The sequence below is a fragment of the Periplaneta americana genome, chromosome 10 (assembly GCF_040183065.1).
Source record: "Periplaneta americana isolate PAMFEO1 chromosome 10, P.americana_PAMFEO1_priV1, whole genome shotgun sequence".
NCBI classification, from domain to species: Eukaryota; Metazoa; Arthropoda; class Insecta; order Blattodea; family Blattidae; genus Periplaneta; species Periplaneta americana.
In genome coordinates, this window is record NC_091126.1 from 60305031 (window position 1) to 60332918 (window position 27888).

General features: G+C 37.4%; 1 protein-coding gene across 15 annotated transcripts in view; it reads left to right on the plus strand.

Moving 5' to 3' along the window:
• Window positions 1-27888, plus strand: part of Cirl (Calcium-independent receptor for alpha-latrotoxin) — a 1849656-nt gene that overhangs the window by 1724129 nt on the left and 97639 nt on the right. For all 15 annotated transcript variants that reach the window (XM_069837575.1, XM_069837572.1, XM_069837581.1 and 12 more), the window contains one exon: window positions 18878-19070. In XM_069837575.1, the coding sequence (XP_069693676.1) occupies window positions 18878-19070 (193 nt within the window). The remainder of the gene's footprint in view (window positions 1-18877; window positions 19071-27888) is intronic.

A 27888-nucleotide genomic window follows, 5' to 3' on the forward strand; every position in this document is an offset into this window, starting at 1 on the left:
TGTCTCTGGGGAGTGCATGTTGTTTCTCAATGGCCAGGGTGCTCTTTTTCTCAGTACAAGGCAGTGTTCCGCGATAATCTTCAGTCATTTGTGATGAACAACTTTAGGATGAATCTCATTGTATACTGTATTCTTCAGCAGTAGTCGGGACAGCATAATTTATACTGATGAGTACTGCATTTTGTTTATATTCACATAAAATAATTTAAACATACAGTAATTAATTACATTGGATTGCTCTGAACGCATTTCTTCTCAAAAACAAAGAAAAGCATTGCGTGAAGATTCTTTTCATCAATGGAGCAAATTGAAAAGTAAAGGTTTGGGAGTGTTTTCTATTCTCACTGGAAGAAAGGTAATTCGTGAATCTCAACCAAAAAGGGACTTTCGAGCAGTCAGTGGACGCAAGCCATTAAGATGAACTATAATACAATACTTGTACGTACTCTCCCTGGTAGAACTCTTGACTCAACCCGTTGCAGAAGATGCGACGAGCAAGAAACTCTTCCTCACGTCTTGGCTTTCTGCCATCATGGAGAATTGCTCCGAATCAACAGACATAATACGATTCGTTCTCTCATCGCAGCTTCAATCCGTCAGAATGCTTCCTATGAGGTTTATGAGGAGGTTGGTTGCATCTCTTCTGATGGCTCTACTAGACGTGTTTTTTTAGTAGGTTATTTTACGACGCTTTATCAACATCTAAGGTTATTTAGCGTCTGAATGAGATGAAGGTGATAATGCCGGTGAAATAAGTCCGGGGTCCAACACCGAATGTTACCCAGCATTTGCTCATATTGGGTTGAGGGAAAACCCCGGAAAAAACCTCAACCAGATAACTTGCCCCGACCGGGAATCGAACCCGGGCCACCTGGTTTCGCAGCCAGACGCGCTGACCGAATAGACGTGTTGATATCATCATAATTGATCGGCAGAAGGATAAGGGTGTCATTCTTGATCCCACAATCCGTTTCGAGAAGCATGAGCAACAGCCAAAAGAGGTGTGTCGTGAAAAACAAGTCATATATGAGCCTTGTCAGCATCTTGGAGCACAATATCACATCACACATTGGATAGTTTTTGGGCTCATGTTCGGTGTCCGTGGCACGATCCCACGAGAAAATTTAAATCAACTTAAACAATTTAAAATTTCTGTTGCAACGATTGATGCCATACGATCTCATGTGTTAAAATCATCTTTAGCTATAATTAGTAATCATTTGTACCCAACAAACTTTTATTGTAAATGATTTCCTATGTTTTCGTATCATTTATCTTAATGTTTTTTTTTTCCTCTCAAATTGTCACACAATTGTTTTTAATGATTATTCTTTATGAATTGATTATTAGTCCGATTTATTCGAACCCTTATTTAGGGCGGCTTTTTAAATTTAAAATTTTATTTTTTTTTTTCTTTTTTGTCATATTTTCTCGATTTAAGCACATAAAAAGTAAATATTTTCCCAATTTTTAGCACCTAAAAATCCTAGCCCTACTAATAACATTAGCGACACTGATATAACCTCGGCAGTTGCGAGCGTCGTTAAATAAAACAGTTTATTTATTTACTAGTAACATTGGACTCTAAACCTTCAACACGCTCTCCTGTAAAATTTTGTTTTTGTGGCTTAGGACTACATCATTTTCACCCCTTCAGTTATTTCTGGGTCTAAAAAGAGAGTCATTTTGTAGGCATATATTCCCAGACTGCTGTATCTTCCCTCTTTACAGCGACACCAGTCAATCTTTACACGCTAAACTCCTTTTTAAATTAACTATATAATTTCAAGTGCCATAGGTATCTTGCTTCTCATACTCCGTCAGTCTTATCTCTTCCCTTCTGACGCTGGCATGAAAGTGAGACACAGATCTTCAAAGCAAATGTTTAACCGTGATATCACAGCTCTTTCTGGCACATTATACGACTTGTAAAGAATTGTGACGCAGTGATAAATGAATTTCGAGCTCCTGACAAATAAAACTTCTTTATATCAATGCTAACTAAATATCGGCTTTCGTATGTGTGTAGCGGTTTACATTTTATAGACGTTCAGCTTAATTAAAATAACCTAAAAAACAGTAGTAACTCCGTTTACATCAACAACACACGTCTATTATAATTGGAGGGGTCAGTAGAAAAAGGAATCTATCCCTCATTTTTTCTGAAATAGAGTTACTTGCGTAAGATGGAAATTCAACTATTAGGCCTATTCTATTAATTCAGTATGTTATTTAAGTGTAGGACAGGCCTATTCCGAAGTATAAAGTCGTTTAATACTTAGAAACTTCAGTTTCAGCAACAGGCTCAGTTGAAAAAGGTAGCTATCCCTTAAAACAAGCTCCTTTGCCTACTGGCCAATAGAAAATAATGTTTTATATCAAGATGGCTGACTGTTGAGCATATTGAGGTTATAATGGATGAAAATGTAGAGTCTGATAAAAACGCCGAAGAAAAGGAAAAAATGTCCAGACACATGAAAAGAGAACATTAGAAAGAAGGAAAAGAGTAGTGGAAAAGTACATATATTTAAAAATGGAAAGTGTGTACCAGCCAAATTGCCATTAGATGTGAAGTGTTGCAAAACAGAATGGCACACCACATCAGTGGGCAGAACTTAGGGCTAGAAAACAAAACCCATTTTGTGTTGTAGAAATACAGTCTAAAGACTTTGTAAATTTATCTCCACTTACAAATAAGCTATGTAAGAAAAACAGATCACAATCTGGTGTTTGTATTGATTTCAGGAAATCACTAACAAGGAGAGGACACGCTCTGTATATCACCGAATGAAATAAGATTGTGTAAGATGAAAGTACAAGAAGTACTGTTTAAAGTCATGCCTGGTATGGGTGGCTAATGCCCCTCGTTTTAGAAATATTGGCTATTGTTTGTGACATACTTCCGTTAGGTGCCTAATAGGGAAGCATTTGACTGTGTAACAGCTTAGCTCATATGGTTGGGTGCTGAGTTGTTATTCAGGGAACCTGCGTTTGAATCTTAACTGGTCCTATATTTTTTTTAATAATGATTAATAGTGTGACCACAGTAATCTATTTACATATATCATATTTCTCAATGTATTGAACGCTTCGTCATGTTTTAAACAAATTACTAATTAACTAACATTGTATTGTAAAGGATAAACAAGGAAATATTGCTCACGTAGGCAGGTCACTGGTGTCTGTTCTGTTTCTATTCCACTTCATTTTGTACATGTTTCATTATGATAAATATCATAAAACACACAAAACATACATATTTCCTGTACCATGCACAGCAAATGAAAGAAGGTTGTCCACAGTCGCACACATTTTTCCGCACTACTGCTGCGAAACAGACATCTTTCACATTCACAAACACTTCTCCGTCGTTTATTAATTTTGATTCATACCACGCATATTTCAACATGGCTTTGAATATAGGAGCTGACAACTGAAAGTGAATTAAAGAGTGAATTTTGAGGGCATCCTCCCTTGAAGCAATTTGTTGTCCAGTTTGTAAAAGAAAAGAGCTATTTTGCAAATATTTGATAAAAATCTTCACGTGTCTAAAAAGATAAACATCACAGGACTCGCATAATCCAGCACATTTGGGTGAAATCACTTTAAGGTTGCACGTTACTTCATTTTCTTCATTTGTAAATATTTCATCATACAAAGAAGGATTTACCTGCCCTTCCCATGAGTCCAGAATTATAAGAAATGGCTGCTCTTTCACATATGTCTTTATTACTTTCTCCAGATATTGCTTATGGAGTTGAGATGTCAGCTTTCCTGATGAAGAACGTGTTACACATATATTTCCGAATTTAGAAGTGAGTTCATCTACTTGACGTTGCACTCTTTGGGCCAAATTGTCCTTTTGGTTCTAATAATAATAATAATAATAATAATAATAATAATAATAATAATAATAATAATAATAATATCAAGTTTTAAAAAATGAGAAGGTATTAGGATTCGAACTGGGGTTGCCTGGATGACAACTCAGCATCCAACCATATGAGCTACGCTGTTACATAATATAATGTTTCCCTATTAGGCATCTAACGGAAATATGTCACAAACAATAGCCAATATTTCCAAAACGAGGGGTCATTGGCCACCTATACCAGGTATGATTTTAAACAGTACGTTTTGTACTTTTATCTCACACAATCTTATTTAATTCGGTGATATACAGAGCGTGTCCTCTCCTTGTAAGTTTCAGATGTTTATGTAAAATATAGATAATGTGATGTGGATGTATACGAAACTTAGTTTTCAGAAAGGAAAAGAGAAACCTGCAATCCCGCGAATAAAAATAGTAAGCTTAGCCGTATCACTAATGTCATTACTGTCATCAAGAACCAATAAAAATATATACCACAAATTCTCTTGCTTCTTTTAAATAAATTTCCTGAATTCTCTTCTGGATATCTAGTCGAGAAATCCGTAGTTTTCAAAATTAATTAACAACTTTCATTGCCAAATTATATCAGCCACCTTGATCGTTACGCTTTTATAAAAGTCTCCTTCGTTGGAAGGCTTAAGAGAATGAGCTATTGTTTCATTCGCCACTAGATAGTTGGCTTCCTTACATTTATTTATGTCATCTTTCTCTTCATGACGATGATTGAAGGCTGATTTCAGTTCTTGGAGCTTAATAGCTCGTTTCATTACTTCACTAGCACGTAATATTCAATCAGTTTGTCTATATTATTATTATTATTATTATTATTATTATTATTATTATTATTATTATTATTATTAGTATTATTAAATCAATAACTAGTAAATAACTGATAATAGTCATCAAAGATTAAAAAAGAAATTAAAATGGAGATATAGCGCAGTCATTATTCTACAATTCAAGGGAAGCTGTAGGCCTATATATTGAGGCACGTATGTAAGAATTATAGTAGCACTAGCTGATAAATAATAATAATAATAATAATAATAATGATGATAATAATAATAATAATAATAATAATAATAATAATAATAATATCTGTTATGCCTGTATGTTCAGCGTAATGCCCTGTAATGTCGCTTCTATATACTACTACTAATTGAACCGCTGAGCAAAACAACATATTATATTTTCTCCGACAGAACAGCGAATAAATTCCTCTTCCCATTCTGTACGAAACCTTCTGTTCCTGCTTGTAGAGACAGAGGGTTTGTAGAGCGACATGGTACCGACACTGCTTACCTTCAGTACCTGAGCGAGACAGAGAGCAATGTACAGGAAACTCACCTTACCAGTATGAAGAGTTATGATTACACGATGTAATCACGATACCCAGTTAGGTCACCGCTGGTATAAGATAACTTAGATACTTAATGTATTTCGTAGACTGTTGCAGCAGTAGTCTGCGCTAAAGTAAAATTCAAACGCATTTATGGCCTATTTAAAGAGGGTAAAAACACAGTCTAGTATATACAGTCAAGAAGCTCAATACGTAGTAAATATGCATCCATAGATAATTGCTAACCACTAGGATCGCTACTATCGCCTCATTACAGACAATGCGAAATAGTACCGGCACAGTCTATTGTTCCTAGCACCCCCACAACTCAAGCTTCGTGACTGTATATACTAGACTGTGGTAAAAGCGTATATGAAAGTAATTTTCTTTCCTGAGACGAGAATGCGCGGTGGATTCAGGTTGATGCGAGGCACACCACACGGACGACCCAATTACAGTCGCAGACGTAAATAAGTAATAAGGGAACACTGTCACGTATATATACTAATAACATCTGTGCTTTGTTCACGTGATAAATCGGGGCTTCCATAAAGCCTTCTGCATCTGGGTACGTTTCCACGAAGTCTTTAATAATCATAACCCAAATGTCATACTTCGTAACTTGCGGGATGTAATATTTTTACTCGCTTTTCCTACATTTTCCCTCTTCTTTCTCAGTTTTATAATTTAAGATGGGCCTTGGTTTAAGTCTGTATGTTGCTCACAAAGAGGCTGGTAACGAATCGCGGTCCCTTTTGATGGTTAACCGTCTCAGATTCAGACTCAGCTGTTCAGTATCATGTGTGTCATTGTCATCCTCTTCATTGTCACAGTGAAGAAGACGCAATAAGAATTTGGGAGTGGAAAAACTCTTAACATAATATTTTGAACAAATTTTTGTCTGTACCAGTGGTTACGTCACTGACTTCCTTCGTACAGTGTGGAGAGTATAATGTTCGTAGTAGCAAAACGACTTTTAAATGCTTTAATATGGAAAAAAGCCACATACAATTGAACCCCGATTATCAGTCACCCTATTAAGCGATTGGTGGATTATCCGTGTCTTTCTCTTGCTTTTTTTCTGCAGAAATATATGAAGTATTGTACATTGTATGGGCACGTAATTTTTTATAGAGTGTTCTTACAAGCATTTTCCCTTACACAGTATGGTCTACTGTGCGATTTGATGTACTGTATAACTTCTATACTGGGTGTTCAGTTCAAAATGTGTCATGGCTCGCTGTATGCCGTCATGTGGCTAGCCGATGAGCCTAGAGAATTCAATCTTCCTACACTTCTGCAGAGATGTATAACCTAAGAGGCAGAGAAGTTGCCTAGCAAGTACGGCGTTCATTCTGAAGAGTACATACCGAAACGTACGGTAACGCCGGTAGTGGCAGGAACGTGAACTGTTTGGAAATACGTACTGTCGGGATATGGGGAGAGGGTTAAGACGATTACTTACGTATTTGTTGACATTAACTTCGACGGTCAACATGGACACGGAGCATTTGATTTGTGTTGTGGAATGTTACCGTACGCAACCGATGATAACAAATACCCTGCGTACGACTTGCCGGCGCAAAACACAGTTCGAAAGAGGTTATGGTAGCACACAGACCGTACAGACCGCCATCTGTTGCTACGACGTTCAAGTTATACCGTACACGTTCTCAAGTTCAGATTGAAGAACGCCTTAAATAATAGGCAACTTCTTTAACATATAAGCTGAAACTCGCTTCAAATCTGTGACCCAACAACAGTGACGTCATGACACACTTTGAAATGAACACCCAGTATAAAATGTCTTCTACGGGTGTCAAAAGAAATCTTATTGTGCTAAGTAACGGAGAAAAATGTGTAAATAATTGAGTGGTTTGGGGAAAGAGAAACTGTTGTTCATATCGCAACAAAATACTGTACGAATTTGGAATATATAAAGAATGTAAATCTACAACACGAGATCTCCACTGTTCATATTTTTCCATAGGAAGCCATTACAAGGAGTTTTCTTGCCCCATAAAAACTCTTCGTTGACAACGAGACTGAAATGAGTGAACTTGTGATCCACTACCTAGCGTGTTAAATACAAGGCCATAGATGAAATTACTAAAGTGTAAGTAGGCCTATTATTCACTAAATTTACAAAAATCATTTATGGTATGTATTATCCTATCTTTTCGATAAACCGTTCAGCCCACCTCCACGGATAATAGAGGTTCTACTGTACTCTCTTTTCCAAATACATATCTTTACCAATAATGAAAAATTGCAGAACTTCATTGCAAGTTGACTGATGCTGAAAAACCTTCAGCAGGAATGAAAGCTATCATGCCTGTCTCAGATATAGCCTACATGCGTGAACAATCTCCTTTCAAGGTTTCCTAGGCTGAAATATGTGCGCAATCCTTCCTTCATTCAAATCTGTCTCAAATGTAATATCTTGTAAACAGTGCTCAGTGTGGAAGTCTAAATCTTCCAAAGTAATTTATTCTGTATGTTTTTACTTGGTTATTTAACGTTACAATATCAACCACTGGGTTACTTGGCATCGATGAAATTGGTGATAGCGAGATAGTATTTGGCGAGATGAGGCCGAGGATTCGCGATAGATTACCTGACATTCGCCTTGCGATTGGGAACAACTTCGGAAGAAACAAATCCGGTAATCAGCCCAAGCGGGAATCGAAACCACGCCCGAGCGCAACTCGGAATCAACAGGCAAACGCGCTACCGTCTGAGTGACGCCGATGCCTTTATACTGTTCAAAGAGTTAAAATTATCCATAGAAAACACACACATATATGAAAAATAATTTTATGCACGTAACTATGTACATTAAATTTTCAGACTATTATATCCGGAATATTTCTTCATTCACTGAAATTTAAGTTATGCATAGCCGCTTTGCTAACATATTTGAAAGAGGTCTTGCTTACGATGATCGCGGAGCAGAGTTCAGATCTCGGCGATGACGGAGTTTTGTTGAAATGGATAAAGCTGAGGTTGTGAGGATTTGTCTCGGAGGTTTTTCCGTTTTTCCCTCGTCACTCTACGAACAGTCTTTATAATTCTTTTTTTTTTAATTACCTCGAAAATTTAGGCATCACTTGTGTTTGCGTGACGCCGAATCGATCGTCCGCCGTGGTGTGTTACTCGCTGTTTGTTCAAAGATTGGTAGATGGCAGTGGTTGTAGATTCTAGACGGCTCATATATCTGCATAATATACACTGGAATCCTCCAGGTCCGTTCTTGCCTCACAGGGACATGACGAGTCGTGTAGATCTGTGAGGTACGGGAAAACATCACCAGATACCATTTTGAAGGCTGTAGAGAAATGCGTAGCATGGCATGTGGTGGAGCCGCTTTCCCGAACAGCACAATAGGGACGCAATTTATTTCATCATGCTTGCACAAAAAGCCTATTAAGACTAAAATAATTAGGGTACACCATATCCTGTCTGATAAACACCTAATCCTGTATGTGATGGATGTTTTTTTTTCTTTTCTTTTTTAGACTCAGTTCTACATACATATGTCAACAATACTTAAGTCAAGAATTATTCGTAAGAGTGACTGACGGCCGAAAATGACACAGATGTAACAGAACTACTGTACTATACTGGGTGTAAGGCGGAGCAGAATTTTTAATGCAGAACGAACCAATTTAAATTTGTCTCGAATAATTAATATTTATTATTATCCTTATAATTCAGTGTTATAACGCACGTAGGTTGAGATATATCTTAATGAACAAAAGTAAAGTTAGATTATATTGCCAAAAAAAAAAATAAAAAAAATGTATACAAAATATGTAACAATTTTATTTTTTTATGTGTAAAAATGTAATTTTATATATTCATACAAGTCTACTTCACACATTAACACGAACACAGAGGTTTCGTTATCCACTGAGCTTTAAATCATACCTATATTTTAACGCGAATTTAAACTTTGCCGGGCTGGATGGTTACGAGGTCTCGGCCGCGCTCCTGTTAAGCCTTGGTTTTTCTGAACCGACGCATGCGACATGCGACATGCGAGATGCGAAGCCCGCCTCGCACAAATCCGGACTACACGAGAGATAGTGGTTTCTATAGCTGCGAGGTGCGCACACCTCGCATCTCGCAGTTTTAGAAACCACTCATTATCTCTCCTATAGTCCGGATTTGTGCGAGGCGGGCTTCGCACCTCGCATGTCGCATGCGTCGATTCAGAAAAACCAAGGCTTTAGGCGTTGCGGTCCGAAGGTTCGTGGGTTAGAGTCCCGTCTGAGACATGAATAGATGTCTCTTGTTAATATTCTGTTATGTGTGTGTTTCAGTGGAGGCCCCTACGTTCTACTGATTGCAGGCTAGATGGGACTCACAAATGTGTCGATGTCTAGTGTGTGTGTGTGTGTCCATAGAATTAATTGTTCCCTCCCATAAAGGTATTGGCAAGACCTATAACAGGGGAGGTTAAACCATCAAAAAGAATTTTTGAACTTAAATTTTTCATCGTCATGATGTTGGGGACGTTGATTCTGTATGTTTCCTTCTTCTGTAGTTTTTAAAACTGTACACTTCCCCAAAAGCCGCCGTTAGAGTATAAAAATTAACGCTCTTGTCGTCAGGATTTCCTTCCGTCATGCTAGCATCGTTAAGCAATATTATGCATATTTAATGAAGGTGCAGTGCTTGTTTTTAACTGCCTTCAACTATAGCGTTAATATCACTAAAACAGTATGTACAAACGCTTTCAGGAATGTTTGTCCAAACATTTTCGTCCAATACAACATTTCGTCCAAATTTCTATGACCAACACATTTAAGTCTAGTGGAATAAGTCCATAGCATTTTCGTCCAAGAGTAAATTTCATCCAGAAATTTTTTAGTCCACAAAAATTTAGTCCAATATACATATTGTCCAATCGTGATTGGTTTTGGATATACATATATTAGAAGCACATTTTAAACAGATGCCAATAATATAATACCAAATAATGGAGAACTCACAAATGGACTGGTGTTGCTAGGGAAATGCATGCATTAGTTTTAATTAAAATTATCAGTATGGATCCCAAAGTAAAATTACTTCAAAAAGGAACAAACCATTGCTCATAAAAGACTGCTACTGTTATCCACACCACTCTTATAATAAGAATCGAACCAGGATATATTGGCGACGTGATAATCGTTCAAACTGTAATGAAATTACACAGCAAACCTCAGAACCCCGAAGATGGAAATTCAGCCACCGGCGTGACTCAGTCGGTTAAGGTCCATGCCTGCAGATCTGAATTTTCGTTGGGCGCGGGTTCGATTCCCGCTTGGACTGATTACCTGGTTGGGCTTTTTCCAAGGATTTACCCAACTGTAATGTGAATTCGAGGTAATCTATGGCGAATCTTCGGCCTCATCTCGCCAAATGCCATCTCGCTATCACCAATCTCATCGACGCTAAATAACCTAGTAGTTGATACAGCGTCGTTAAATAACTAACTAAAATAAAATTTAAAAAAATAAATAAATAAAGATGGAAATTAAAGAAGGAAATTACACTTTCTAAGAAATAGCTGCAATGAATGCATGAACTGAAATAACTGAAAATAAATTTCATGTTTTATTTCAGTGATCCTTTTTTTTTTTTTTTTTTTTTTGTTGTAATAAACACAGCTACGAAAATGTCAAGTAAATAAATTTGGACTAAATCAGCTAAGGACAAAATATGTAGACCTATAGGACGAAATTTCACATAATACTGAAATGACATGGACGAAAGATTTGTGGACAAAATTTGATGCAGGAGAAACATTTAACTGGACAAACGTAAAATTAGGACCAAATTACGAATGGACGAAAACGTAATGGACTAACATTCTGCTAACCGTACAAATATACAGGTGTATATTTTAGTGGACAAGAAGTCTCGGTATGAAATTCAGAAGGAAAATGAGTGTCAGTAAGACATTCTGGTTAATTTCAACACTGATTGTAAGCAGTTCTCATTTTTCTAGCCGTTTGATCGCTTTCTAGAAACCCTCGAAGTTTCCCAGGAATGTTACGTACGTACCCGCCATCCTTTGCGGCAAAACTGTATTGCTAACAGCCATAGAACAAACTTACTGGCATCGGTAGGGGCCGCCGAACTATCCGACAGGTTAGTTCAAGTTATCCCATTTCAGCCCATCTACATCGCCTATTACATCCAGCGTTAGCAATTGATAATGACGTCATTAACCCATCCATGTGCAAAATGTGCTGTGGTGAAAATAACCTTAGCGTACAATTTAATTTGCAAGGAAATCTCAATTTAGCATGGTCCTGTGCTATCATGTGCGTAGTGACGTCACTGGTTATTGTTGTGCAGCGTGTCTGCGAACTGTTCAATTTTCCCCAGTGCTGCCAACCGACGTACATGCGTGTGTCGGAGGCGCAGCGCTGTTTCCTTAACCTTCATTATAATTATCGCTTCCTTTCAGTCCTCATTTACTTACAAAATTGATATGCAATTATCTCTCGAGCTTCTATCAGGGATGCTCCGGTTAAGGAACATGGACGCTGCTTTGGATCTCTACTGCTTGTTGAGCCCTCATTCCCAAATTGGCGGCTATCGAGCTATTAATTGCCAATTAAGCTTTATAAAATTCACTGGTTCAGTGATTGTGTTGTCTCACTATTACGTAGAAGTACAAAAATATAAGTTTCTTTGAAATCTTCACTGAAGATGCGGTGAACGCCGGGTTTAGAAGAGAACGGGCGTTCGCACCTAAGTGGCCGAATGAATTAAATTTTGAGAATTGAAAAGACAACTTTTCAGTCGTTCTGCCTCAGAATTAAATTAAAATTAAATTATGGTTTATTTAACGACATTCGCAACTGCAGAGGTTATATCAGCGTCGCCGATGTGCCGGAATTTTGCCCCGCAGGAGTTCTTTTAAGCCTTGATTTTTCTGAACCGACGCATGCGACGTGCGAGGTCCGCGTCGCACAAATCCGGACCACATGAGAGATAGTGAGACTGCGAGATGCGAGGTCTGCGCTCCTCGCAGTTACAGAAACCACTCACTATCTCTCGTGTAGTCCGGATTTGTGCGAGGAGGACCTCGCACATCGCATGCGTCGGTTCAGAAAAACCAAGGCTTTACATGGCAGTAAATCTATTTAAATGCCATCGAACCCGCAACTAATATTGTGCCAAATTTCTCGCCGCCATAACTTCACCATATGTCTAGCGAGAACAAAGCTGATAAGTGCAGCGAATACAGCTTCTCGAACTCTATCTGTAGTGCAAAAGGCAACCCTCTTCTCCCAGGAAATATAAACGGTAGAGGCCGGCAAAGTTTCAAAAAATGGTAATTTTGACTTTCCAAAACAGACTTTACTCTACACAAGGAGAACGAAAGGGCTCAGACACTCGCCCTTTTCACTGTAGCATCCTCGCATGTTTACTACTAATCACTAATAAAATCGAGTAAATCCATTGCAGTTTTTCCTAGCCTTAATTTTTGGCCTACCTAAAATGTTTCAGTCTCTAATCTCCGGAAATAATGGCGATATCTAGGAACGGGTTGCGGTGTTGTATTCCCCCTTGACTCATTTCGGATACGATAGCATCAGAATGCAACCTCGAGCACAGAAAACCTGCGCTATACCGACTACGCTACCTAGGCCGACCCCAGAATTAAAGGAGTGTATCATCATTTAATTATAGTGCCTATTACTAGACACTATTTTACGGTTCATAAACATAAAATTTCTATATAAAAATCTGGTTAATTTCGGTGTTATTTTGTGCAAAAGAATCAGTTCTTTCACAATCAAATATAAATTTTTTGTCTCGTCGCGCAAAATGTATTACTGATTATGCCTACATAAAAAGTTCTGTATCGCAAGGGAATCTTAAGAATCTTTGTACATTTTAACAGTACTTACTGTTTTCTATCGGCACTTACATGTGCAGGAAAATTTGTGTAATAGTCTTCCATCCCGTGTATGAATAACTCAAATTAATACGCGTCACAAAACATTCAGGACATTTCTACTTGAAAGATAAAGCCACTTGAAATACGGCTTTAATATTAGATTCAGAATTCTGTATTCAAATACTGTAGGTTTGAATATTAAATTCAAAAGTTTGTACATAGATAGCAATGCACAACCGATTATATTTTAATCACTTTCAACTTTTACGGAAATTCCACTACCTAATTGAAACAATATCGTAAATTCAGCTAATCCCAATCTCTGCCATGCCTACCAATAGCATAACGTGCAGGAAACTTAGTTCACCAATGCTTATTGTCCACACCTGTGGAGTAACGGTCATCGCGTCTGGCCGCGAAACCAGGTGGCCCGGGTTCGAATCCCGGTCGGAGCAAGTTAACTGGTTGAGGTTTTTTCCGGGGTTTTCCCTCAACCCAATACAAGCACATGTTGGGTAATTTTCGGTGGTGGACCCTGGGCTCATTTCACTGGCATTATCACCTTCATTTCATTGAGACGCTAAATAACCAGGGATGTTGATACAGCGTCGTAAAATAACCTATTACAACAACCAATGCTTATCGTATTAATTCACGCACATATTTGTGTGACTTCTAATAAATACATCTTCTGGACACTTTAAAATTAAATTTCGTAAAAAAAATTAAATTATCTTCAAAAATACTAAATTCAAATAAATTCCAGCCAAATACAAATATTTCGCGTATACCCAAAACTTTGCATTATTTCGCAAGTTTAGAGTTATGATATTTTGTCCTGGAAGGGATTGAAATGTAAAATTTTTGCTTCTATCAGCTGAAAACTCATATTTCGCGAATTTTTGGTTTGCGAAAACTAGACACCTTTATCTTCACCTATTACTCAAATATTTTATTCCTTTGATATCTCAGCTTGTGTGCTTACTTTCTAGTATAAAGTAGGATGAATATTTCAGCGTGATAAAAGACGTAATAGTGTACATCAGGTCATTCATGTTGGTTCAGCCGCCACCAAATTCCTTCACACCAGGCCTATACGATTTAATAGTTGGCGGGCTTATTATTACAAATTAATATTTGTTGATAGTAATACAATGAAAATTCCGATTTATTATGTGTATTGTTTTATAACTACTTATTTAAATTATTGCATAACGATTCTGTGATGTCAAAAATTCTTCTTGGATCAAAAGACTCGGATGTTCATTACCTCACAAAACTATGATGGCATTTTGTATGAGTAAGTATTCGCAGTATTTTCTCTCATGATTTGTTTGTCTAAAGCTTTGGTTTTTCTGAACCGACGCATGCGACGTGCGAGGCCCGCCTCTCACAAATCCAGACTAAACGAGAGATAGTGAGTGGTTTCTATGGCTGCGAGATGCGCAGACCTCGCACCTCGCAGCCATAGAAACCACTCACTATCTCTCGTGTAGTCCGGATTTGTGCGAGGCGGGCCTTGCACCTCGCACGTCGCATGTGTCGGTCCAGAAAAATCAAGACTTTACACGAAGGCTGATCCTTGACATGGGTAATCAAGTCCAGGTGTCTTAAAAAAAAAAGCCGTACTTAAATTTTTCAACTGTGACTGCCACCTGGTGGTTTCTTCTTAGGTCAATTTCCTGGACTAAATTATCTTTTGACATTAATTAATTATTTAAATCAAATTTGATTTGAAATATTAAGAGACAGCTATAGACATAATTTTATTTCCGTATTAAAAAAGTGATATTTTATTTTACTCTTTTTACGCTTCCATTGTTATGGTTACCACTAGTTTGACACGATCTGTTTTTAAGCCAGTATTTTTTAATCTGTTACCTCGATTTCTCTTGTATTTTATGTGTAACGTGTTCAGTAATTGATATGATATCTGCATTGTCATGCTGTATCCAGTTTGTTCTATATTCATTTCATATGTAAACGTCATTTAGATACACGATTTTTATCGGCTGGGAAATCACTGTGGCCAATTGTACAGAAACACATTCCTGTATTTTGAAAGATTGCCGCATTTAGTTTATGTAAAGCCGCATTTTATAGGTAATAAAAGGAATCGGGTGAGGTTATCGCTGTATCCGGCAAGGTAGAATTTTATTTAGATTTAAAAAATTCAAATTATTATCTTGTTGCGCTGTTTCATTATGCGTATTCTGTGTTACACTGCTTTCAAGTTACGTTTCGTTGCGTCGGCTTGCGTGAAATTTGATTGGACCAACCCTTTGAAATTACAGGATACGGCGACTTGCGTGTCGTTGGAACACGGGTCGGCATTGGGGTACAGAGACAAGCCCTTGGGGCAGAAGCCCTTTTCCTTTCACGTGTGAATACTTCTTTATCTTGTATGTTCCATCTGCAGTGTCTGATGAGCCGTGCGGCCTACGTTAGAAACGATCCTTCCTAAACATACTACATATATTATTTATTTATTTATTTATTTATTTATTTATTTATTTATTTATTATCTCAATTTTCTTTTTATTTTGTAATATATTATATTTTTCTTTTCGCTTTTCGTTTGATTTCACTGCTTATCTTACATTGTGTATTTATGACCTGGTTGGTGTGTAAAAGAAGGCCTTATGGCCTTAACCCTGCCTGTATAAATAATAATAATAATAATAATAATAATAATAATAATAATAATAATAATAATAAAAATACGTACATATATGCATGCATACATACATACATACATACATACATACATACATACATACATACATACATACATACATACATACATACATACATACATACATACATACATACATACATACATACATACATACATTTCCTTTTCTATTTGGTTACTTTACGACGCTTTATCAATTACTGTGTTTATCTAGCGTCTGTATACGATGTAAGGTGATAATGCCAGCGAAATGAGTTCAGGGTCCAGTGTTGAAAGTTACCCAGCATTAGCTCTTAATAGGTTGAGGGAAAACCCCGGAAAATACACGAACCAGTTAACGCCTCCCAACCAGGATTTGAACCCGGACCCGCTTTTTTCACGGTCAGGCATACTAACCGTTACTCCGCAGCTGTGGATTACACATACATACATACATACATACATACATACATACATACATACATACATAGGGTAAGGCATACTAACCGTTACTCCACAGCTGTGGACTACACATACATACATACATACATACAGTGTGTAAATACGTAAATACATTGTTTCTTAGATTACCGTAGACGATGAATATATCAGTGAATAGCATTTTCACTGCACATATCTGGTGAAGTCAGAAAAAGGATAGCCAATTTCTTTGTATGGTTTAGGATCGAGTTGCGGAACAAAAACATCCGCACTACAACAGGCGTAGTCTGTCTGGTATTTTTGTACGTTGTATTGCATAGTGTAGTTAAATTTAAAAATAAGTGTACATTGAAACGATAATTATCCATAGTAGCAGTTCCAGTAAAACGTGCGACTACGAAAACGATGACGGTGGAAGTGATTTTGATAGTTACAGTGTCTATATGACAACAATAAACAGTAAGCAAGTTGAAAAGTGTGTGAAGAAAGAGATGTAATATTCTTTTTCTAGTTTGTTAGGAATCTCAAAATAGCCATCTTAAGAACGAGCTCTGAATTTCCCGATTACGAACTCGGCACACTCGTAATATAGTTTTCGACCTAAAATTGCACAATAAGTGCAAATAAGGGACATGTATTTTTGTGTGATTCTGGAGTAAGCCTCCTCTACATACTCCGAACGAATATGTGGCTTCTCTTCTTTGGCCCGGTGGCGTGGTGCTTACTGCCCGCCTGTGTTCATGCTGTATACATCCTGTGAAGGATTTCATTTAAGTGGCCCCCCTCTGGACTACTTGACAGGTCGGGAATCTGCTCCAGCCTTTGTCCCTGTTGTGGATCTTCATAGCTTGTCAGGTCGAGGGTCTTTGTACCTTTATATCGAGGGCGAGTTTTTCAGTTTTGCAGTCCTCGTTCCTGTTCTACGTCCTCATCGCTAATGTTACCGGCTCGGAAGTGGACAAAGATGTATGAACTCTTTGTTTCACCTTGAAGTCGGATAAAAAAATAAAAAGGTGATGCCACATTTATTCATTTATTTAATGCAATGTGCGAATTTTATTTCAGAAGGAGCGAACTTTTAACTATTATTATTATTATTATTATTATTATTATTATTATTATTATTATTATTATTTCCCTTTCAGTCAGTGTCTTCCATTGAGGCGTTGTGTTGTTTTAGCTCTAGCACCACGCCGATTTTGCGTCACGGAAGTTACCATTCATTTATTCATCTAATGTCCGGTCGCGAAAGATGAAATAAGAGAGGGAATACATCATTTAATATGTGAATGGATAATGAATATGTGAATGGGTTTGGGTGGAAGGATATTGGTTAAATGCAGCAAAGATAAAGGTATACTTATCATAGGTCATGTAGGTCCACAGGCTAGCGGAAGGTTAAGACTTACACCTTTTATAGGCAATCGATATTAGTAATAGGAGGGATCTTAGCCCTACGTGTTTTCCGCATTTATCTGCAAAAAAAAATAGCGCTGGTATTCATCCCTAGGCCATCCTTCTCCCCGTACCGCCAGCCGGCGTTGGGAGAATGCTGTGAAATGATGACGGAATTATGTAGATGCCTAATATGGGGAAACGGGAGAACCGCGAGAAACCGCAACAGTGTCACTGGATTTTTTTACTGAAAAATCCCACGCCTAACCTGGAGCTGCATCCTGCGTGACAGGCTGAAGTTCTGACCAATCAGCCACCTTAGGGAATGAATGGATAATTAATATTTAAGTCTATGATTGCCAGAATATATCGAGAGCATCATACTAGAGGGTCGTATCAACAAATGCAGCGTTATTGAAATATCTTAATACAACCTATTTGTGTTTGAAAAGAAATATTTGAGATTTACAATGGGCATGAAGAAAGATTAAGGAAAGTATCTTGTTATGTAGACAAGGATAGGGCCAGTGGCGTCTTGTGGCCTAGAATTTGTCCGGGGCTATTTGAAATATAGTTTGTCATGCGTGGTACTAAAACTAAAAAGTCATTCATTATTGCTCGTAAAATTACATTACCTTTACTTGTATTACACTATTTTACCGCGATACGAACGCGACCGCGACAGAACTGAATGAGCCCCAACAGTCGTTTCTCTCCCGGCCCTTCTTTCGCTACATCTGTGTTATAGGATCTAGCATCTCCATGCACTGAGCGCTATGCCGAACCAGGAACTAAGTCATACTCTTCTCGTTAGGTCTGTATTGGGGATCTAGCATCTACGGGCTGGAATTTATCTGTCGCTTTCACAACAGAAGAATATAGCATCTCCTCAGCGCAGATGAAGTCCAAACCTTGACTATAAAGAGAACGAGAGTTCCTCTATATTTGAGAGTTGTTCGTAAATATCTAAAATAATATATTACATACATTTTCATGCGGGGCTGAGCCCCGAAAGCCCCAAAGGACGAGACGCCCCTGGATAGAACAAATTATTCTATATTTAAATTTATTTAATGTAAAGATGTAGTTTTGTTGATAAACCTTTCCGATGTGATGCCCTCGATATTTATTTTCAGGTTTTACTCGTCAAAGTGCTAGAGAACATTATCTGTATACCATGTTTCACTACTGCTTGCGCAATTTCTGATGAATGTTGTGTTTGTGTTTCAGAACAACCCCGCTACGACACGGCATATGCATGCGAGGGCAAGACGTTGAAGATCGAATGCAAGGAAGGGGAGTTGATACATCTCATACGTGCCAATTACGGCCGCTTCTCTATAACGATCTGCAATGATCACGGAAATACGGATTGGAGCGTCAACTGCATGTCCCCCAAGTCGTTGCGAGTTCTTCACAACAGGTACCGTGTTGGGCTCTCATTGTAGTCGAGTAACACTTCAACTCCTGTATCCTCTGTAAGCAAAGTAGTTAACATTTTAACACATAAGAACTCATAGCTTATGCAGCGTACCCAACTCCATCTGCGTAAAATATTCCTTTGCCCATAACAGTTTAAATATACAGGGTGATTTAAGAAAGATCCATACGTTGAGGGTGGTAATATGAGCGATTCTAAACTAAAAAACACCATAGTAAACATATATCTTATACCCATTGATCTCTGAAAAACCGGTACCGGTATTTGAAAATACCAGGTATAAGTCTCCTTTTCTTTCTCCGCTCACATTGATGCAGACGCAACCAAAATGACATTAGGTTGTACTACTGCCTTTGTCATGTTGACAACTTGCATATGCGCATGGAGGGATGAGTTTTAACATTTTGGCTCACCGACTTAGAGTCTGTGTCAGAAAGATTATAGCAGTTTGTGAGTATTGTGGACATTCTGTGTAGTGAAGTTACAACCCCACGAGTCTTTACATATGCAGAATATGCTAAAGTATCTTTACTTGTCCACCCAGGTCACCAGACTTTACACCATTATATTACTTTTGTTGGGTTACCTAAAGGGCAAAGTCTACATGCGCAAAGTGAAAACAAATGAGCAATTGCTTGCCCATGTGTTGAATGCTTGTTATCATATTAAAGAATAACTTAAACAACTCGAATTAGTAACACGGCATCTGCTACGCGAGCTGCAAAGTGCATCGAAATTGAAGGCGGCATTTTTTAACATATTATGTAAAGAGAAATGTACAATTAAATACATCATAGAGCTACAGTCCTCTTAATTTACTTGCATATGCACTGTTTCCGTTTCTCATGGTTTTGATCGGTTTTCACCAAAACCGCTTAGAAAAAGTCATTTGTTTATGTAATATTTTCCTTTAGAATCACCCTTCTATATCACCCCTCAAAGTATGGCACTTCCCTCCTTTATCCTGTATATTGACTTCATTTATTAAATCATTTAATTTTATAAATGTGTTTTTCTCCAGACGGATAGACGTGCTCGCACAGTACGTTCTAAGTTTCTCTAGGGGCGGTTGGCGTATGAAAAGGTGTTGTGCAATGTAATTGCAATTAATTCATATCTCGTTCTTAAATTAAATTTAGTGCCAGTCTTTTATGTTGTAGCTATACATGGTATTTAAAAAAAGTGTCGCATATTTTCACAGGAGGTAGCATGTGTCGAAAATAGAAAAAAAAAGTTCCTATAAACATATATCCGGAAACCCTATCTGTTGAGTTATGGGCCATGCTGTATTGTGGCCTATGACCGTCATTCTTTTAAAAACACAAAACATTGGTGCATGTTTTGAGAGTGGATAGCATTCCTCAACAGAAGTAAACAGAGAATGTAGTAATAAACAAAGGTCCAGGATACTACGGAGTCTATCATTTTACTTGTGTTAGTAAACATGTACAGTACATACAGTATTCAGTGGTGTAGGCTGTCTTTCTGTTTATGCACGAAGAGGCACCACCCCATTTTCTACACCTCGTGTGACAATACTTAACCTGTAGGTTTAATGGACGATGGATTGGTCGAGGAGGTTCAGTAACATGGCCTCCCCGATCACCTGATGACCTAAATCTTTGGATTTATGGCTATGGGGACATTTAAAGGCATTCGTTTATGCCACACCCATCGACAACGTACAAACGTTACAAGAGCCTGTATCCAATACATGTAAACAAATCCGACAACAGCCAGGTGTGAAGAGTTCGTGATTCACTGAGAAGAAGGGCTGAAGCATGTGTAACAATGCGTGGTAACCACATAGAGCACCTTCTGTAGTGTCTACGTAACCGACAGGTGGGAATCGTAGGCCACAATACAGCATGGCTCATATCTCAACAGATATTTGTTTCCGGACACATGTTTATAGGAGCTTTTTTTCTAGTTTCGACCAATGCTACCTCCTATAAAAATATGCGACACTTTTTTAACACCCTGTATATTGTTACAGTATTATACCAAGTACACAGAAAGTAATGTAATCCTACAAAAAGTTATTTCCAGATTTTAAGAATATAATTACATTTTGTCTGCATATCTGAAGGGGAAAAAATTTATAGTGTTGCCTGTCATTTCGTTTTCTGTATTTTCTTTTCACGTAAACTATTGGGAAAATATTTTTCAGACTTAAGTTCTATGTACGATAGAGCTACACAAAGAGATGACAGTCCTATCAGTTGTTTTATTGCATTTTCATTACATTAAATGTAGGCTATAGATCAATAAAACGGTATATACAGTATAGGCCGAAAATGGTTGGGTAAGAATAATTTTGATTTATATTCTCGCTTCACCCCATTACGGTCAGCAGACAAGGTTTTTAGGAGCTTGTAACTTGGCTTGCCGGCAAGAGAAGTGGAAGCATTTCAGTTGGTGGGATAACTGTCATTCCAAACACATCCTTTGGGATCTGTGAACAAAACCCATGTGAGTCTGTCTTTCTCCAGATGACCGTAAAAATCTTTGTAATTTGAAATGAACAATGAAACTTTCCGTATCAGGAAGCTGACGTAATTTCCCATATTTTTAAGCGTTTTAAAACAATTCTGTACTTTTTGTCGTATTGCGAATGATACACCATGCTGTAGCTAGCTGTCTGGATTTAAAAGACAAACATAAATTAAAGAAATGTATTGTGCAACCAGCTAAGAAGATAAGTTTTCCGATTTGTGGATTGCACACAAAAAGGCATTAGTAGTCATTCGTTGCGGAATAACATTTATTTTAAAATGTCAGTTTCATTACCAGATTTGGGTAGAATCTTGGAATAATTTTACTTATACAATTAAAAATAGTACACTTACGGATCTACTTTAACATAGCATTTCATCTTGTAATCACAGTACACTCTCTACAAGTCCTGCAAGGTCAGATTTAGTTTTGTCTTATAATGCAAGGTAGATCATCGTGGATGTTCGACAGTTGGAACCGGAGTATATTATTACTAGCTGTGTTTCGATGGGAATGATGAGGGAAAAAAAACTAATTATAAATAGAGCCCGGATGTTAGGCAAAATGCCTTTTTTTAAACTGAGTGTATGTATGAAAGACCTATTAGAGAGATAAACACGTTTCCACACATTTGGGGACGATAGGCCCTATTTTTATTTCGTCTTTTTGGCCTATTATAGATCCCATTCCCTATTTTAAGGTTAAATGCCTTTTTTTTAGCCCTTTTACATCGTTATTGTATATTTTCTATATTTTAATGCATTTAAAATATACCGCACATAAATTATATCAAAAACAAAAAAGAACGGTTGTACAAATTAAAAATATATTTTCATCTCAGAAATATTTACTGAGAATCTTATTCTCCAGCAATAGGCCTACATGTTTCCAAGAAGTTGTAAACTTTTCTCCCCTACCGATTCCATCTTTTGTGTCACTTAACAAAGATGTTTGAACAGTATAACCCTCAGTGCTGAGGTCACTTCGGGGTTTATCAGCGAAAGAAAGGGGATGAGGGAAGTATTAAAAGCAAGTCTCCAGGTCCCGTTTCTGTTGTGGCTTGCACGCACAAGTCACGCGTACTTTGAAGTCTCTCCCTTCTCAAACCCCTCTTTTTGAGACAATACACAGTCGGTTTTTCCCGATCTCTGAAAGAAAGTAGAGACAGTCTTTCTGAAATAAGTTGTTTTAAGTTTGGTCCAATCACTTCAGTAGAAGTAAAAAGATCTTTTTCCACCATGAAAAACGTTCTCTCTGACAGGCGGCTCACTATGACAGTTGGCAACTTAAAAAAGCATCTTGTTGTGACATGTAACCAAGGAAAGTGAGTACCGCATGGGATAGTATTTGTCTATTTTTGTCTGTTTCCATGAATAATAAATCCCTATTTCACTGCCTATTTTTTACTATTTTAGTGCCTATATGCCTGCCTATTTTAACCAAAATAAATGCCTGAACATCCGGGCTCTAGTTATAAATGTTGAAATCCTGGCAATTTTAAACAGATATTTTGAATACACATTATTTACAGAGTTTTCCAGTTGTATAACATTGAAGATATTTATTATCGAAGTATCAAATCATCTTTGTATAGCTGATTTTGAATTTTAATCGTGTAAAGCACTGTGTTGTGCAAATTCGTGTGTATTGCTTACTCGTAGAGCTTAAGTAAAATGAGGGGTTCACAACAAGAGTGGACCAAGTCCATCTGGAATAGTTCTGAGATATTGAGTCACAGTGTACTATATACAGTCACGATGCTTGAGTTTTGAGGGTGCTAGAAACAATAGACTGTGACGGTACTATTTTGCATTGTCTGTAATGAGGCGATATTAGCGATCCTAGTGGTGAGCAACTACCTAATGTTTGCATATTTACTACGTATTGAGCTTCGCGGCTGTATATACTAGACTGTGATTGAATCTTAAAGTTCCTGGCTCACGCTTAGCAACCTTCACCTTCCATAGGAAATGCTGTCCTCTGTGGAGTAACAAATGAGTTATGGACTTTGTTTGTTATGGCAACGAATAAATCTAAGTTTTCTTCATCCGAGATTGTCGTAATCCACAAACTGACCACTGGTGGACTTGGTCCACTCTGGTTGTGAGCCCCTCAAATATGATTTGTATTGTAGCTTGAGAAAATAATTATTTACACTGACTGTATACCGAATATCACATTTTCCATATCTGGGATGCTGGAAACGTATTTTTTTCATAAAAGCCTTCAAAATCAATTTCTTCTACAAGACCACAATATTTCCTCTATACTTCCTAAAAATGTAATAGAACTTTATTCTTCTCTAAACGAATTACACAAACGTGTACCTAATCTATGTTGACGTTTTGAAACCCTCTCCATTATTGCTATCGGAAACTTGATCGGTCTACTCTTTTATTCTTAACAGAATGAAAGAAACCGCATTTGTGGGGTCTTGGTCACTGGACCCTACATGTTCACTATTGTCCAATTGTTTGTGACTTCTTAATGCAGTATTTCGGAAACAGGCTATTTTTCCATTGTGTAGTGTATGAGATTATTTCATCTACTGAACAACCCCACAGATATTGTCCTCCCCCCATTTCCTTTCCTACCTGAGGCAGAAGTGGATCAGATTTCTTTTAAGATCTTATTGTATGAACAGTCTTATATGGCTTATGTTCGCAATACAAATTGCATATAGGAAATTACCCAAAAAATTCGAACTCATACGGTAGTGGGGAGAAATGTGTTAGAATAGGACGATTTTCTAATAAGTTTTATAGTGCGCCATGCAAGATAAACCGCTTTTGAATGTTCTGTAATATAATACGAATACTCGACTTGGTGTTTTGTCATACAAATTTAAAAAAATGTATACATTATCTGGAATTATACAGGGACATCATTTTATTTTTACTAACATTTCTAATATTAACCTGGCTATACATTTAGATTAACGGCTGAGAACCGGAAACACTGTTTGCTACCCTCTTCCACGAACGGAGTTCGATGATACTGACGCAAAATACAAACAAATCACTTTACTAGATATAGGAGGGAAGAAAAGTAGTTCATCCATTTACATAAACTAGGTAATATCGCGATTTTGAGTTTGATAATTTTTATTAGGTTTTTGTTTAATCAAAACACAGTACTGTATTAACAGTAAGTGCTTTACTCACGAATTTATCTATCCATTCGCACGTATTCATTATGCAGTGTATATTATACTGTCTACAACACATTAGCGTACAATATAGAGAATGAAGTTAAATTGAAAAATAGTCATAATATGGATATTTAAACACATTTTTTAAAATGGTGGACGTTCATTTCTATACAGGCTGCAGTTCTTTTGTGCATATTATCGCACTATAGATTATTGTACCTAATTCCAATTACCAGTTTCGGCATTCGTACTAGTAACTCATGTTGAACTGTTCCTACTCTATAAAAGAGTACCTTACGTACTGTAAATTCAATCCGCACTCCTGCCCGATCCGAAAAGATAAAACTACTCAGACATGCTATCTACTGTCCGTCCAAGTGGTTTTGTCGCAGGGTCGTAGAAAGGGGAATAATCACGTGACAGATATTTACTTAAGGAGGCCCTTTTATTTAAGTTATTTTAAACAGTTTTATAATATTACGTAGACGTCCAATTCCTAAGAGAAATTAATGTTTTCAGAAAAGAGCTAAGACAGCCCAGCCACTAGCCTTTACAGAGGGGCGAGCAGAAGCGAGTGGGGGAAACCGGGATACGACGTAGGCAAACGGACGACAATACCTGTGCGAAAATATGATTCAATATTGAAAGCTCTTTCGTCACTGAAAAACGCGAACATATTTCTGGAACGTACTATACCCACTAACTCAGTACTGCTTACTATGACCGTAAGGCGACTTTGGCTGCATACGCGGCCTTGGTTCTGTGTGGAGAACGGTTGGAAGTTTACTAGTAGAGGGGGTGGGAGTGAAGTACATAAAAAAATTCAGGTACAATAAACATTTGAAGTAAAAATAAAATGATGTCCCTGTAGATATACTTCTGCTTAGATGTCGTGTAATATTACTAGATTTATTGTATCACTTTAAATAATAGTAAAGTGAACATTAATTGACACACAATGGAAGAATGGTGGCAGCATTCCCTGCTTCGAAGCCAGCGGACCGAAGTTCTATTCCCGGCAAAGAATGGAATTACCTTCCTTCCGTAGGGGCTGTTTATTTGTCTTGTTTGCTTTGTGTTGTCTTAAGTCTTGGGTTGTACCGACCACAATAGCAAAGGCCGGCCCCAACATGGCCATACTACGCACCCTCTCCAGCCATCAAATCCCTGTAACATAACTGTGATGGTGATGTACTGTACTTCACACATCTGTGTCATTGTACGTCAGGAATAGGGAAGAAATCGGGTTGTTCCGATGCCTCTTATGCAGATATATGATTCGTCTAGAATCCACTTCCATTTACAGTTCTTTCTTTTATAAATCAAGAGGAACGATCGATTCGGCGGCACACAAACACAAATGATAATCCTACTATGTTTTTCGAGGCAAAAATAGTGATGAAAGGGGAATTGTGGAGTGTGTTGGTGAAATGGCTGGGGAGAAACGGAAGAATCCGAAGAAAAACCCTCACAACAAATACACTGACCTGCACAAAAAGCGAAACACTTCAGTTGAAAGGTTCAGAGCCATAGTGGGCCAAGTGCCATTTATTAAAAAGGAAGAAAGCCAGGGTTAAAGTTATGTGAATACCATAATTTAACGAAGATTGACATTTAATTTAGTTTTAATGTGTAAACTTTATATTACTTGCTATAAATGTTATGTTTTATTTAACGACGCTCGCAACTGCAGAGGTTATATCAGCGTCGCCGGATGTGCCGGAATTTTGTCCCGCAGGAGTTCTTTTACATGCCAGTAAATCTACTGACATGAGCCTGTCGCATTTAAGTACACTTAAATGCCATCGACCTGGCCCGGGATCGAACCCGCAACCTTGGGCATAGAAGGCCAGCGCTATATCAACTTGCCAACCAGGTCGACTACTTGCTATATGTTTCCATTGATTTATGGTAATAACTTCATTTTAACCCTTGTTTTATATGGTTTTAGTAAATGACGCTTGGCCCACTATGGTTCTGAACCCTTCAATTATTGTACATTTTATTATAAGGTCTAAGCTAATGGTATTGGTAACCATACCTAGCGAAAATATTTTGGTTGCCATAACATACCAACATTTTGCCGACGTTTAGTTGAATTAATTAAAAGGTCAGTTGTTTTCTACTCGCAAACATGGTCATTTTTATAACTACCTTAAATTTAAAAATAATAAATGAAGTGTTTCGCTTTATGTGCCGTTGATTAACTAGTCGGCAATTGCAGAGATTTGAACTTAGGTCCGCGCTCTGCCAACTAAGCAACCAAGGCGGCCTTGTCAGTGAGTTAATCGATGTTGTCTCAGGTGGAGACCTGGCGACATGCACGTGTCTATCCGCATAACCATCAAATGGAAGTCGCCAAATTGCCCTGAAATATTGGTTTGGAATGAACTTTGCTAGAATTAGGCCTATTTTGAGTAACACTCGATAGATGGGCCTACTTTTCTGCTTTAGAATTCTAAACGTGTGGAATTGGAACGACTGCAACGATTAAATTATTTAAAAGTAGTTTTAATTGCTACGTTTGGTTATCTAGTACTTTATATTATTAATTTTACACTAATTAGGCAAGTGCATTTAGCTTCTGCAAACCGATAATTATGCATTCGCTCTACTTTATCGTTTGTATGACCTCTCGAAATGTAACTATGCAACCTCTATAGAGCAAAGTTTGAATACAACTGCATGATTATATAGACGGGTTCAGAGTTCAGGTTTTGACATTGAAGGGACATTACATGTTATATATTTCACAATGTAAAGCTGTAGCTGCCAAATAGCGTTGTATGTTTCCATGCAGTTATCTATTTAAAAAATCGTATCCACTACTGGAAATGGATGCGATAAAGAATATCTGCGTGTCCAATCTCTAAGTAGAGTAACAAACATGTTGGCCTGTGAGTGATCGAAGCAATAGCTATAAAAATTCAAACGTAGTAAAACGTTCGATCGTCATTTTCTCGTACAAAGATCAATGTATGTTTGTGGAGGGGTTAAAGAAAGAAAAATTTCCTTCGAGTATTCAAACAGTTAATAATAATAATAATAATAATAATAATAATAATAATAATAATAATAATAATAATAATAATAATAATATGATATGATATGATATGATATGATATGATATATGATATGATATATGATATGATA